Source organism: Lactuca virosa, chromosome 8 (genome assembly GCF_052849685.1).
Source record: "Lactuca virosa cultivar CGN04683 chromosome 8, Lactuca_virosa_CGN04683_v6, whole genome shotgun sequence".
Taxonomy (NCBI): domain Eukaryota; kingdom Viridiplantae; phylum Streptophyta; class Magnoliopsida; order Asterales; family Asteraceae; genus Lactuca; species Lactuca virosa.
This window is the reverse complement of record NC_136433.1, coordinates 126,418,917-126,430,395: the sequence shown is the minus strand read 5'-3', so window position 1 is coordinate 126,430,395 and position 11,479 is coordinate 126,418,917. Positions and strand designations below refer to the sequence as shown.

The 11,479-nt window shown below is 34.7% G+C and overlaps 2 protein-coding genes across 2 annotated transcripts; one reads left to right on the top strand and one right to left on the bottom strand.

Annotated features, from left to right (window-relative positions):
• The first annotated feature begins 330 nt into the window (after positions 1 to 330).
• On the top strand, positions 331 to 3,072 carry LOC145128332 (Polyketide synthase, enoylreductase family protein). The gene is made up of 10 exons (XM_079063139.1): positions 331 to 577; positions 662 to 759; positions 1,260 to 1,391; positions 1,495 to 1,638; positions 1,715 to 1,817; positions 1,917 to 2,016; positions 2,111 to 2,187; positions 2,271 to 2,349; positions 2,579 to 2,697; positions 2,880 to 3,072. Exons 1-10 carry the CDS (start codon positions 402 to 404, stop codon positions 2,971 to 2,973), a joined length of 1,122 nt encoding a protein of 373 aa, XP_078919265.1. The 5' UTR covers positions 331 to 401; the 3' UTR covers positions 2,974 to 3,072.
• A 1,377-nt stretch (positions 3,073 to 4,449) lies between these two features.
• Positions 4,450 to 7,113, bottom strand: LOC145128581 (mitogen-activated protein kinase homolog NTF6-like). Its single transcript, XM_079063390.1, has 6 exons — positions 6,774 to 7,113; positions 5,975 to 6,104; positions 5,771 to 5,908; positions 5,350 to 5,682; positions 5,079 to 5,262; positions 4,450 to 4,964 (listed from the first exon to the last, which is right to left on the bottom strand). Exons 1-6 carry the CDS (start codon positions 6,947 to 6,949, stop codon positions 4,780 to 4,782), a joined length of 1,146 nt encoding a protein of 381 aa, XP_078919516.1. The 5' UTR covers positions 6,950 to 7,113; the 3' UTR covers positions 4,450 to 4,779.
• Between the last annotated feature and the right edge of the window lie 4,366 nt (positions 7,114 to 11,479).

The window sequence follows — 11,479 nt, the reverse complement described above, 5'->3', positions numbered from 1 at the left end:
ATTTATAAAAATCCCTATTCTAATAAATAAATAGTGTTAATCTCTTGTTGTCAAGTGACAATCTAATACAACTCCTCATTAATATTATGTCATGTGTCATGTACATATATTAGGCAACTCATTTCAAAATTCAAATTTACATTTTCTAATTATATGTTAAACTTGAAGTTATAATAACTTTAAAATTTTGATAAATCTCTTAATTAATAATTTATTTAAAATAATTGATTAATAATTATAATTTTTTATTATAAAAGTTTAATTAATTTTATAACCGGTTTATAAATTAATTTTAACTATATAATTCGCCTGGTTTAATTACAAACAAAGTGTTGACGATCTAACAATTTGGAGAGTTGGAGGAAGTAGGAAGTAGGAACCGAGAGATCAACTCCATAGCAATGGCATGTGCAAGGTTTTTCACTCTAAAAGCTATCCATGGAACGTGGACGCACTCGCAACACCTCCGCCCTCGTATTAATACTTCCGGCATCGTTAGGGCTTTCTCCGCCCTCAAGTCGCCGCCGTCTACAGCAGTGTTCTATGAGAAGCACGGTCCTCCGGATACTGTCACCAAGTTATATTCTCTCTTAATAATCTGGCTTCTGTTACAATTTTAATTACCAAATGATGAACTCATTAAAAAAAAACTTGTGTGCAGAGTAATCGAACTTCCACCAGTTCCAGTTGGAGCAAACGACGTCTGTGTTAAAATGCTTGCTGCTCCCATCAATCCATCTGACATTAATAGAATCGAAGGTTTGAAATGACACTTATTAATCCTATTCATTTGTTGTTGCTATTGGTTCCCGGTTTATGAATTTTCTCACTAGACGATGACTCGTAATTACCGGCGTGCGTAAATTTTCCTTTATCAATTCTTCAGTTTTCTTTTGATTGATTGTTAAAACTGGAAAGAGGATGATGTGATTGGCACATATGCCTCAAATCTCCATGAATCACGGCTAGTTGCTTAACCTAATTCTTATCTTTTGAATCGAAATACCAAAAAGTCAACCAAATACTAAGAACCTCCCTCTTACATTTATTCAAATAATCAATGCATTAATCTGATGCTTATATTTACCTGATGAAATGCATCTAATCTCCAGTAACAGATTTAGTTTGAAACTGCGAAAGTGTTTTTGGCATCTAGTATCAATGAAATCAGCAATCCAACAATATGAAATCACTGTAACTTTTGATAATGTTACATATACACATAATGTTGAGAATTGGAGTTTTACATGTTCATGTAGGTGTCTACCCTGTGAGGCCACCACTCCCAACTGTTGCAGGATATGAAGGTGTTGGAGAAGTACACTCAATAGGCTCAGCAGTACAAGGTCTTTCTCCTGGCGATTTGGTTATGGCATCTCCACCTTCACCTGGTAGACTCTTGATTTCAATCAATGATGATAGCGTTGTAGTACAAATTACAAACCCATGCACATACGAATCATGTGTTTGAATGGATAAAGGTTTTCTTGTTAGGGACATGGCAGACACATGTTGTTAAAGATAAAGATTTCTGGCACAAAATCGATAGAGGTACACCAGTTGAATATGCTGCCACAGTTACAATAAATCCTTTGACTGCACTAAGGATGATAGAAGACTATGTGGATCTCAAATCAGGTGCTAAAATGTCTGTTTTTATCATTAATTTTTAGTGTACTTTTTACGTAATGATTTTATGTCTATACATAAGTAGGGGATGCAATTGTGCAAAATGGAGCAACTAGCATGGTTGGACAGTGTGTGATTCAGCTTGCTAAACTCCGTGGCATTCATACCATCAATATTATAAGGGACAGGTCAGCAAACAATTTCCCATTTTCCCCATTTTGTATAATACTTCAGTGCTTGATTATTTGTAATATTGTTTGATTGGGGTGGATTTTATTCACATGTAGGCCAGGGTCAGATGATGCGAAAGAGAAACTCAAGAAACTTGGTGCTGATGTCGTGTTTACCGAGAGCCAGCTTGATGTAAAAAATGTCAAGGGCTTTTTGGTAATTTTCATTTGAAAAACCTACAAACTTCATTGTTTTAGCTGTCAGGGTATGATTTGCTCTCTTTTTTTTTTTTCACTTAATCATTTTGTAGGATAATTTACCCGAACCTGCACTGGGATTTAATTGTGTTGGTGGTAATGCTGCTTCTTTGGTTCTTAAATTCTTAAGGTGAGATTATTTATTTATTTATTAAAAAAAAAAAATCATAATTTTAAGGTTTCTTTGGAATTAAAAACGAATAATGGTTTCAGGCAGGGTGGGACAATGGTGACCTTTGGCGGAATGGCTAAGAAGCCTGTAACTGTATCAACTTCATCCTTCATATTTAAAGTAAGTAATCAATTTTATCATTCATTCACATTTGACCCATTTGATTTTTCTAAATTTTGTAACATTTTCGTATTGTGGATGTCATAAAAACACAACCTATTAATATTGCTTATAATAGTTTAAATGCTTAGTAGAAATCTGTAGCGCAATTAAACTTTTTTTCATGATTAATTTTGTCTAAGAATCATCAAAATGATTGTTTATGATGATAATTTGAATTTGCATGCAGGAGCTTTCGTTGAAAGGATTCTGGTTGCAAAAATGGATTAGCTCAGATAGGAAAGAAGAATGCAGAGAAATGATAGATTACCTTTTGGGATTGATTCGTGAGGGAAAATTGAAATACGAGTAAGTCCTCAATTTATTCCCATTAAGGAAAATAATTAAATGAGTGTGAATGTGTCAGAAGTTGGGACTTAATGGGGAGGGAGGTCTATATTAGTTTTCTTATTTTATTTTATTAAGTTGTTCTTTTATGTATCAAATCAAAGAAGCATACATACCAGATTAAGTCATGTTTTTTTTTGCAGTATGGAGCTTGCTCCCTTTAATGAGTTTCACACAGCATTAGACAAGGCACTTGGGAAGCTCGGAAGCCAACCTAAGCAAGTCATTAAGTTCTAATTCCACCTAATTATGACAATGTACTTCTAACCTTGTATATTGTCTTTGATATTTACAAAATAATAATAATAATAATAATAATGGCAGTTGTTCCTTTTACATCAAGTGTGCATCTTCTCTTTTAATAATTAGTCACTTTAAGTATTTGTTTTGAGGGCAATTCATAAAAACTAAGAGTAAATTACATTTTCAGTTTTGGTCCCGAAATGTTTTCTTTTGTAATTTTGGTTCTTATTTAAGGTTCTTGTAATGTTTTTTTAATCCCTGTTTCAGATACATTAATTATATTTCATTTTTTTATGTGAATCTTCAAATATGGACAAAATCTGTAAAAGAACTTTTTGAAACCAAAATTAGTTATACTCAATGTTCAAAAATGTAATTTACGCTAAAAAGTGAAAACTGACATCAATATAAATACTTTAAAACTTAATCAATTAATTCAAAAAAAAAATTGTAATTGACAATCAACTCTTCAAACTTTATCTAAATTTTTAATTATTATAAACTTAACTTAAGTTGCATGATAATCGTGTTGTTATCTTCATCCAACCGCATATTGGCCAGTTTCATTTGATACTTTTTTATAGTTCAAGAAAATTAAATAAACCTTTTAATAATTTGATAGAATCAAAACTTTTGTCCTGATGACATCAAAGGATAGTACGTGATCATAGCCAAAATGTCAAAACCACCTCGCTTAAAATAGGGGAAATGGCATAAAAACTCTCTAAGTTTACACAATTTTATTGGTTTTATCTTTTTCTTTTTTGCTTTTACATGGGTAATTTTCATTTAACTTTCTAGTTTTACCTTTTTTCATTGATTTTCAGGTTTCGTTAAAGTGAAATTTGTAGGAAAAAACCCTTAAGTTTGTAAGAATTTTACAATTTTACCCTAGGTATGTTATTTATTTATTTTTTTCAATTTTATCCCATAATTTTTATGCAACATATTGATTTTACTCATTTTACTTTTTTTTTTCGGGTTCATGCTGATTAAATATTTTGTGTTGATTGGACTTGTTTACCTAAGTACTTAGTTACTATTAAACCTATTGTGATTCAATTGCTAATTCCTGAAAAGATGTCTTTTGGATTATGGGAATCATTATGGACTATGGAGTACTGAAATAAAGTGTATGTGGATCTTATAGATGCTTACTTACAAGATGTTGGCATGACATGCCACATCAACAAAAATGACAATTCAACATGAACAACAAAAAAGGTAAAATGACTAAAAAAAACATTCTTAAGTTAAAATCATAATTTTTTTGCAAACTTAGAGTATTCTTGCAATTGTCATTTTAAGAAACCTCAAGCCGATGAAAAAAGGAAAGGGTAAACTATAAAGCTAGATGAAAAATATAGGGTAAAAATTAAAATTAGGAAAAAAAAAAAAAGGGAAACCTATAAAATGATGTAAACTTAAAAAGAGTTTTATGCCAAATTCCCCTTCAAATGTCTTCAAAACTTAAACTCAAACCAATAAACTTTTTAACGAAAACTAACAAAAAATTGATCTACATATTCAGATACACGACCCTTCTGCAAAGCAAAAAAACACAAACTCCAAATGGATATACAACTCTTAATACACAAAGTACAAGCCAGTAAAGAAGCCTTGTCATATCATTTGTTATATGATACGTTGTTACTTCTCTGGTTCAAGGCTGCAAGCAAGAAACTCACTGGTATCCTTCTGCTTTTCAAAAACAGAACTTATCATATAACTTCCATCAAAACAAAAAAGATTCTCAAGACAAATTTTGAGATAAATATCTCAAAAAATTCAGAATCAAGATTACTCAGCCACTTCAGTTTCACTATCTGGATTAAACTTCAAAGTTTCTTCCCAAATAAGCTCCTTCACATCTTCCTCACTTAAAGTTGCTTGCTCAAAATCAAACATAAATGGAGACGAACAAATCGGCTCCTCATTTATCTCATGTAGACTTTGCAAGAACGGGTGATTTAGCGCTTCTTCAACTTTTTAAAACATGTTACAAAAATGTAAATTATATATTAATTAATACTATAAAAAGTAGTTAACAGATAAAGTCAGTCAAGAAAAGATGTTTTCCTGATTAAGCAAGCCCTTACCAGTTATGCGTTTGGATGGATCAAAAACCAACATTTTCTCTGCAAGATCGATCACTAGTGGGGACAAATTTGGAAACTTGTGTTGAAAAGTCTTGGAGGGTATATGTGGAAGTTGTTTCACATACTTCCGAGCATTCTCACTTCTCAAAAATCCAAGATCCGAGTCATCTGGAGAACCAAGAAGCTGTATTGTATTCAACAGATAAGATATTTTATTGTTATTTTGAATTGTATTTCCATTAATCATTATTCAGATAATAAAAAACAGTACCTCAGTTATAAGCTGCAATTGTTGAACATAATCTTTACCAGGAAACAGAGGCTCCCTCAAAGCAATCTCCATTAAAATACAACCAACTGACCAAATATCAATGGCTGTGGTGTACTCTGAGCAATTAAGCAACAACTCAGGGGCTCTATACCACCTTGTCACAACATATTCTGTCATGAAATCACTCTCAGATGTTGTTCTTGCAAGCCCAAAGTCACAAATCTTTAAATCACAATTAGCATTCAAAAGCAAGTTGCTTGGTTTTAAATCACGGTGTAAAACATTTGCAGAGTGTACGTATTTCAGCCCACGAAGTAACTGGTACAAAAAATACTGCCATACCAAATACATTGGAAATATTAAAAAAAAAATGTCACAACATTTTGAATATAAAAATCTATAAAAGATTTCATAAACTGACCTGACAATGGTCATCTGTTAGTGCTTGAGTAGAGCGGATGATTTGATGCAGATCGGTGTCCATTAATTCATACACAATGTAAACATCATTGAAGTTTTCTTTATTTGGTGGGCGTATGATGTCTTTGATTTTGATGATCTGTAAAAAGATTTTGTGTATTAGATGCTATGAGTTTGAAGGATTTTCAGAATAAAATTTACTTACATTCTCATGATCCATATGGCAGAGGAGTTTGATTTCCCTTAAAGTCCTCTTGGCATCAATACTGTTATCAAATGCATTCCCAATTTTCTTGATTGCAACATCTTCCTTTGCTTCAGAATCTTTAGCACAACTACAATGGAAAACAGTGACAATTTGGTTAGGTTATGTTATAAGAAAACCATAAATAAGATTAACGTTTGAAATGAATAATAGGCAATTTATGATAATTTAGCAACAACCAAACCCCTAACTTTATAATAAGCTCACAAATTGAATTTCTTCAATTGGTTCTTCAGAAGAAGCAAACCCTAATACCCCAAGATTACAAGAGAAAGAGAAAACAAGGAAAGAACAGCTATAAATTAAGACAAGGGGGTGCTTCCACATATTGAAAAGAGGAAATTCATGAATTCTCTTTTGTGCTAATTTTATTTTGAAACCATAGGAACTCACTGTTGAGCTAGTTGTTCTTCATTAATTTCACAATTTATTTTCAGATTGCCAACATTTCTAATATAGCCACTGCATCAATTTTCATTTCAAACGTTAGCACCAATCGAAATCATTGCAACTATTATTGTACTGATACTAATTCATAACTTCATAAGATGTAAAGATTAGACTAATAGTCAATCTCCCCGTTGTAATGCGTGTCCACAAAATGCTGCAAGTTCAGCTGACGTAAGGGAGCAACATATCATAAACATCTAAGTGCCAGCCCTTGTAAACTTGTGAAATTAGAGACACAGAAATTTAGATTCGACGAACACAAAACATAGAGATGAATTAGCGTGATTACCAAACGATGCCGTATGCACCACGGCCTACAGGTTGAATGGGAGGAACGTACTTGGAAGAAACCTCGAATAGGTTTCCAAGTACGTTGTAATGAATGTATTTGCCACCGTACGCCGGAACTCCTTTTAACACTGCTCCTTCACCTCCACCCCCACCTTTAGATTCATCGCTCTCCATTGATTTTCTCTTAATCTTCAATAGAGTCGGATTTTCGATGCGAAAGCAGATGATTTCTACTGATATAGGTGATTGCTATGGATTCAAAATCGAAGGGGGGAAAGCGACTGATTTGAAGGAGAGGAGGACAATGGGTTTGGAGGGTTTTTGATTTTAAATCTGGGGAAAAGGGCACGCACGCAATAACATTTTAAACATAGGGCTAATATTAATAATATTTTCAAATTTTGATTAGTTTTTTGTAAAGGTCACATTCTCTTTTCTTTTATTGTATTAAAACTAATAAAAACTTGGAACGTGTTAACTTAAGGTTTTTAATTGATTTATGAAATATGCTAATTTTGAGAAAAGCTATCAATCGTTTTTTTTAGAAGTCGTTCGGTACAAAAACATCATGTTTGATTAGGTTATGTATTGGCAAAAGTACATTAAACATTTTTTGTAGTGTTTGTCATAGGGAAAATTTTGAAAATGACCCTGAATTTATTTTTGGGTTAGTGACATAAAAACCTTAAAATTTATACAAAATGTTCGGTTATGTCCCAAGTATATTTTTTAGTGTGTTTATGCTTCAAATATCAATTTTTTTTTTCATTTTTACCCCCTGGCAGTGTTTTAAAAGCCGGTTCGAACCGGAAACCGGAGGTGAGGACGGTTTGCTTTGGACCGGTTTTATAACAATTTCCTGACCGGATTAAACCGGCCGGTTTTGGTAAAAATCGGTTCAACCGGCTGAATTGAACCGGAATGGACCGGACAATCTTGGATTTTTGTGTTTGTTTTGGGCTTTTTTGTTTGATTTTGGCTTCTATAATGATTGTTTTTGTATGTTGCATTCTATTTACGTTTGTAATACTAAAAAGATGACAATTTTTGTATGGTTTAACCATCCGGTTGAACCGGAAAACGTCACCTAACCGGTTTTTAAAACATTGCCCCTGGTCGGTTTACCCAAGGTAAGTGACATTCATTGGGCCCATTCCTACCGACGTGGAGAAGTTGCTGCCGAATCCTTTAACTAAAAAACATGGAATTAGGAATAAGAAATGGGACCGAAAGTATTCGAACATGGGTCACCTCCTAAACTTCCTAACGCCTTACAAGCAAGCAGCCAACATCTTCTTCTAATTTTTGCTACGCAATTAAATATATCATATGATAAATTTTGTTTATTGGAAAACAAAACAAAGTTTATTATTATTATTATTTATTAACTTATACATATATTTTAAATACGTTTTAAAATACGATTTTAAAAGATATAAATATGTTTTTTATACACTATGAACAGTCTTATATATTTTTAAAAGTATAAATCATGAAGGTCTTTATATATATTTCTAAAATACAAATACAATTTTAAAGATATATATGCTCTTTATGCGTTTAAAAATGTATGCGTAAATTCATAAAATAATAAAAATATTTTGAATACATATTATTAAAATTTTCCAGTAGAATATACATTAAATCCATTATTTTAGACACTCAATAACAAAAGGCGTTACTTCTTAGTTGGTAAACGTGTTGTTTGCCTTTATTTTTTCTGTGGAAGCAAATCAGCAACGCTGACTCAGCTCCAAGTCAGTAAGTCGTCAAAGTCAAATAAGGTTCCGAGCTACGTCTTAGGGCGTCAATTTTGTATATAATTCATATTTTTATATGTACTTTCAACTATTATTCATTTTTATACACATATATGAGTCAATGCGGCGTTTTGGTAAAGCTTTGCTGCACATACAAGCCTTGGAGTCATGGCTCGCCATTGCGAGCTTTTTAGAACCTTGGGAAAAACCGGTCATGGGGGAAAATGAACAATTTTTCCGGTATTTATGGCATTAACACACCAAAAAACGTACTTGGGACATAACCGAACATCTTATATAAATTTGGGGGTTTTTATGTCACTAACCCTTTATTTTTAATTATTTGGGTAATTAGCTTTTCAAAACCATCCTATTTTAACATGGCATCGTATATAACATCTGTTAAACTTAGAGAAAATATTATAAATGACCAACAAACTATTTTATTTGTCTATTTTTAGTCACTAAATTTATTTTTGTCTATTTTTTTGGTAATAAGCTTTTAAATTGTCTCATTTTAGTCTTTTTTTTAAACCGATTATCACCCTTAACCGGCTTATGTGACCTTTTTTTTATGATTTGTACAAAAACTTATTGAAGTGTTAGAATCTCATGTTTTTTAAAGATGAATACACCATACCTGATTCGATTTCTCTACAAGACCGATTGCATTTGTTTTTATAAGAGACTAAATTTTCATCATATTTTTAAAAGCCATCTTAATTTTAATAAAGTTTTAATATGAATCATTAAAAAATGTATGTAAGCAAGTTAATGGTTATAGCCGATAAAAAGGGCTAAAATAATAATTTGTTGGAAAGTTCATCTATAACACCTGTTTCAGGTATTGTTGATTTATATGAATTCTAGGGTTTTGTGCATGGACTCGGCGAGTTGGATGCTCCAACTCGTCGAGTAGGGGTTGTTATATGGACGCGGGGTCGGAACCTACTCGACGAGTTGGAAGGCCCCAACTCGACGAGTAGGAGTTGTGTAGAGAAACCCTATTTTTTTGGGGTTTGCCCCTATTTAAGGAACCTAACACGCCTCTTGTGGCCTCCCTTACCATTCTATTAGCCAGAGAAAAACCTAAATCGACCTTGCACCCTCTTGAGTGAGAGAAAGAGCTTTTGTGAGCAACTTTGGGGTAATTGTGAATGACTTTAGGGCTAGAAGAAGAAAAGGGTAGGAGAGAAGCAGTAGATCCGACATCTACTTTGTATTGGCCATCATTTCAAGGTATAAAGTCGTCACCTTGATCTCTAGTTGATTAGATCCTTTTTATTGGAAGTAAATGGCCATTTTTAGTGTGAAATGGAGTCAAAACTTGGATATGGACTTATCACATGGATATGGTTCTAGATCTAGACCTCTTTAGGTCCCCAATGACATAAAGTTGCTCACTTCATGTAGTTTAGTCACTTTCCATGCACAAGAACATTGTAGGAAGCCTAGTTTTGAAGTTATAGCCTTGGAGGACCTTGCATGCACGTAAAGTTTGCAACTTTACGTGGTATCTGCATTAAGAGGGCGTGGATTTGGAGTTTGGGGCCTTAGATCCCACTGAAAAGGGTTGAACTTGAAGGAGGCTGAAGGAACTCGTCGAGTCCCTTAGCTGACTCGACGAGTCGAGTAGGGTTTACCCGTTTTCGGGTCTTTCGAGTGAGTTTTCGGTTGTCATGAGTTTTCGGTTTCATGATATCCTGATCTATTCTAGGACCAAGGAGCAACATGAGCATCATCTGAGGGAAGTATTGGAGATACTGAGGGTGGAGAAGCTTTATGCCAAGTTCTCCAAGTGTGATTTATGGCTGCGAGAAGTACAGTTTTGGGGCACGTCATCAATCAGGAGGGCATTTTGGTTGATCCAGCTAAGGTTGAGGCAGTGATGCGGTGGGAGGTACCGAAGAATGCATCCGAGATCCGTAGTTTCTTGGGTTTAGCGGGCTATTATCGGAGATTCATTCAGGATTTCTCTAAGATTGATGTACCTTTGACTCGCCTGACCAAGAAGAATGTGACATTTCGATGGGGGTACGGATCAGCAGATGGCTTTTGAGGCCCTGAGGCAGAGGTTATGCGAGGCTCCGATTATAGTATTACCTGAGGGGCTGGATGATTTGGTAGTGTACTGTGATGCGTCGAGTTCAGGGTTGGGCGCAATACTGATGAAAAGGGGGCATGTGATAGCTTACGCCTCGAGGCAGTTGAAGCCCCACGAGGCGAATTACCCCACCCACGATCTGGAATTGGGGGATGTGGTGTTTGCCCTCAAGATTTGGAGGCACTATTTGTATGGAGTATGGTGCACTATTTATACTGATCATAAGATTTTGAAGTATTTGATGGATCAACAGAACCTCAACATGCGGCAGAGAAGGTGGTTAGACGTGCTGAAGGACTACGATTGTGAAATCTTATACCATCCAGGAAAGGCCAACGTTGTGGCCGATGCTTTGAGCCGCAAGGCGGCAGGTTCCCTGATCAGAAACGTTTGTTTAAGGATGACAATGATCTCTCCATTGTTGGATATGATCAAGGAGGCTCAGGTCGAGGGTGTGAAGAAAGAGAATTGGAAGATAGAGCGAATTAGAGGACAATATCCCTTGTTTGTTCGGGATAGCTGAGGACTCCTGACCTAGTGTGGTCGGGTGTGGGTACCGGTGACTGGAGGAGTAAGATTGAAGATAATTGAGCAGGCTCACAGGTCCAAGTTCTCTATACACCCCGGGGCTACAAAAATGTATAGGGATTTGAGGCTACGTTATTGGTGGCCCTGCATGAAGCGGGAGATCACTTGGTTTGTGGAACGATGTTTGACCTGCAGGAAGATCAAGACCGAGCATCAACAGCCACATGGAAAGGTTCAACCGCTACCCATTCCCATGTGGAAGTGGGAAGAGATCACTATGGATTTCATCACAAAGTTACCAAGGACAGCGAG

Bases quoted from the DNA above. Each gene is read 5' to 3' on its own strand.
- LOC145128332 (XM_079063139.1), top strand. From the start codon at position 402: ATGGCATGTGCAAGGTTTTTCACTCTAAAAGCTATCCATGGAACGTGG. The intron at 578-661 runs GTTATATTCTCT...ACTTGTGTGCAG, and splicing joins CCTCCGGATACTGTCACCAA to AGTAATCGAACTTCCACCAG. The intron at 1,818-1,916 runs GTCAGCAAACAA...ATTCACATGTAG, and splicing joins ATCAATATTATAAGGGACAG to GCCAGGGTCAGATGATGCGA.
- LOC145128581 (XM_079063390.1), bottom strand. From the start codon at position 6,949: ATGGAGAGCGATGAATCTAAAGGTGGGGGTGGAGGTGAAGGAGCAGTG. The intron at 6,105-6,773 runs GTAATCACGCTA...TTTCCATTGTAG, and splicing joins GGTGCATACGGCATCGTTTG to TTGTGCTAAAGATTCTGAAG. The intron at 5,263-5,349 runs GTACTGTTTTTT...AATACAATACAG, and splicing joins AATTGCAGCTTATAACTGAG to CTTCTTGGTTCTCCAGATGA.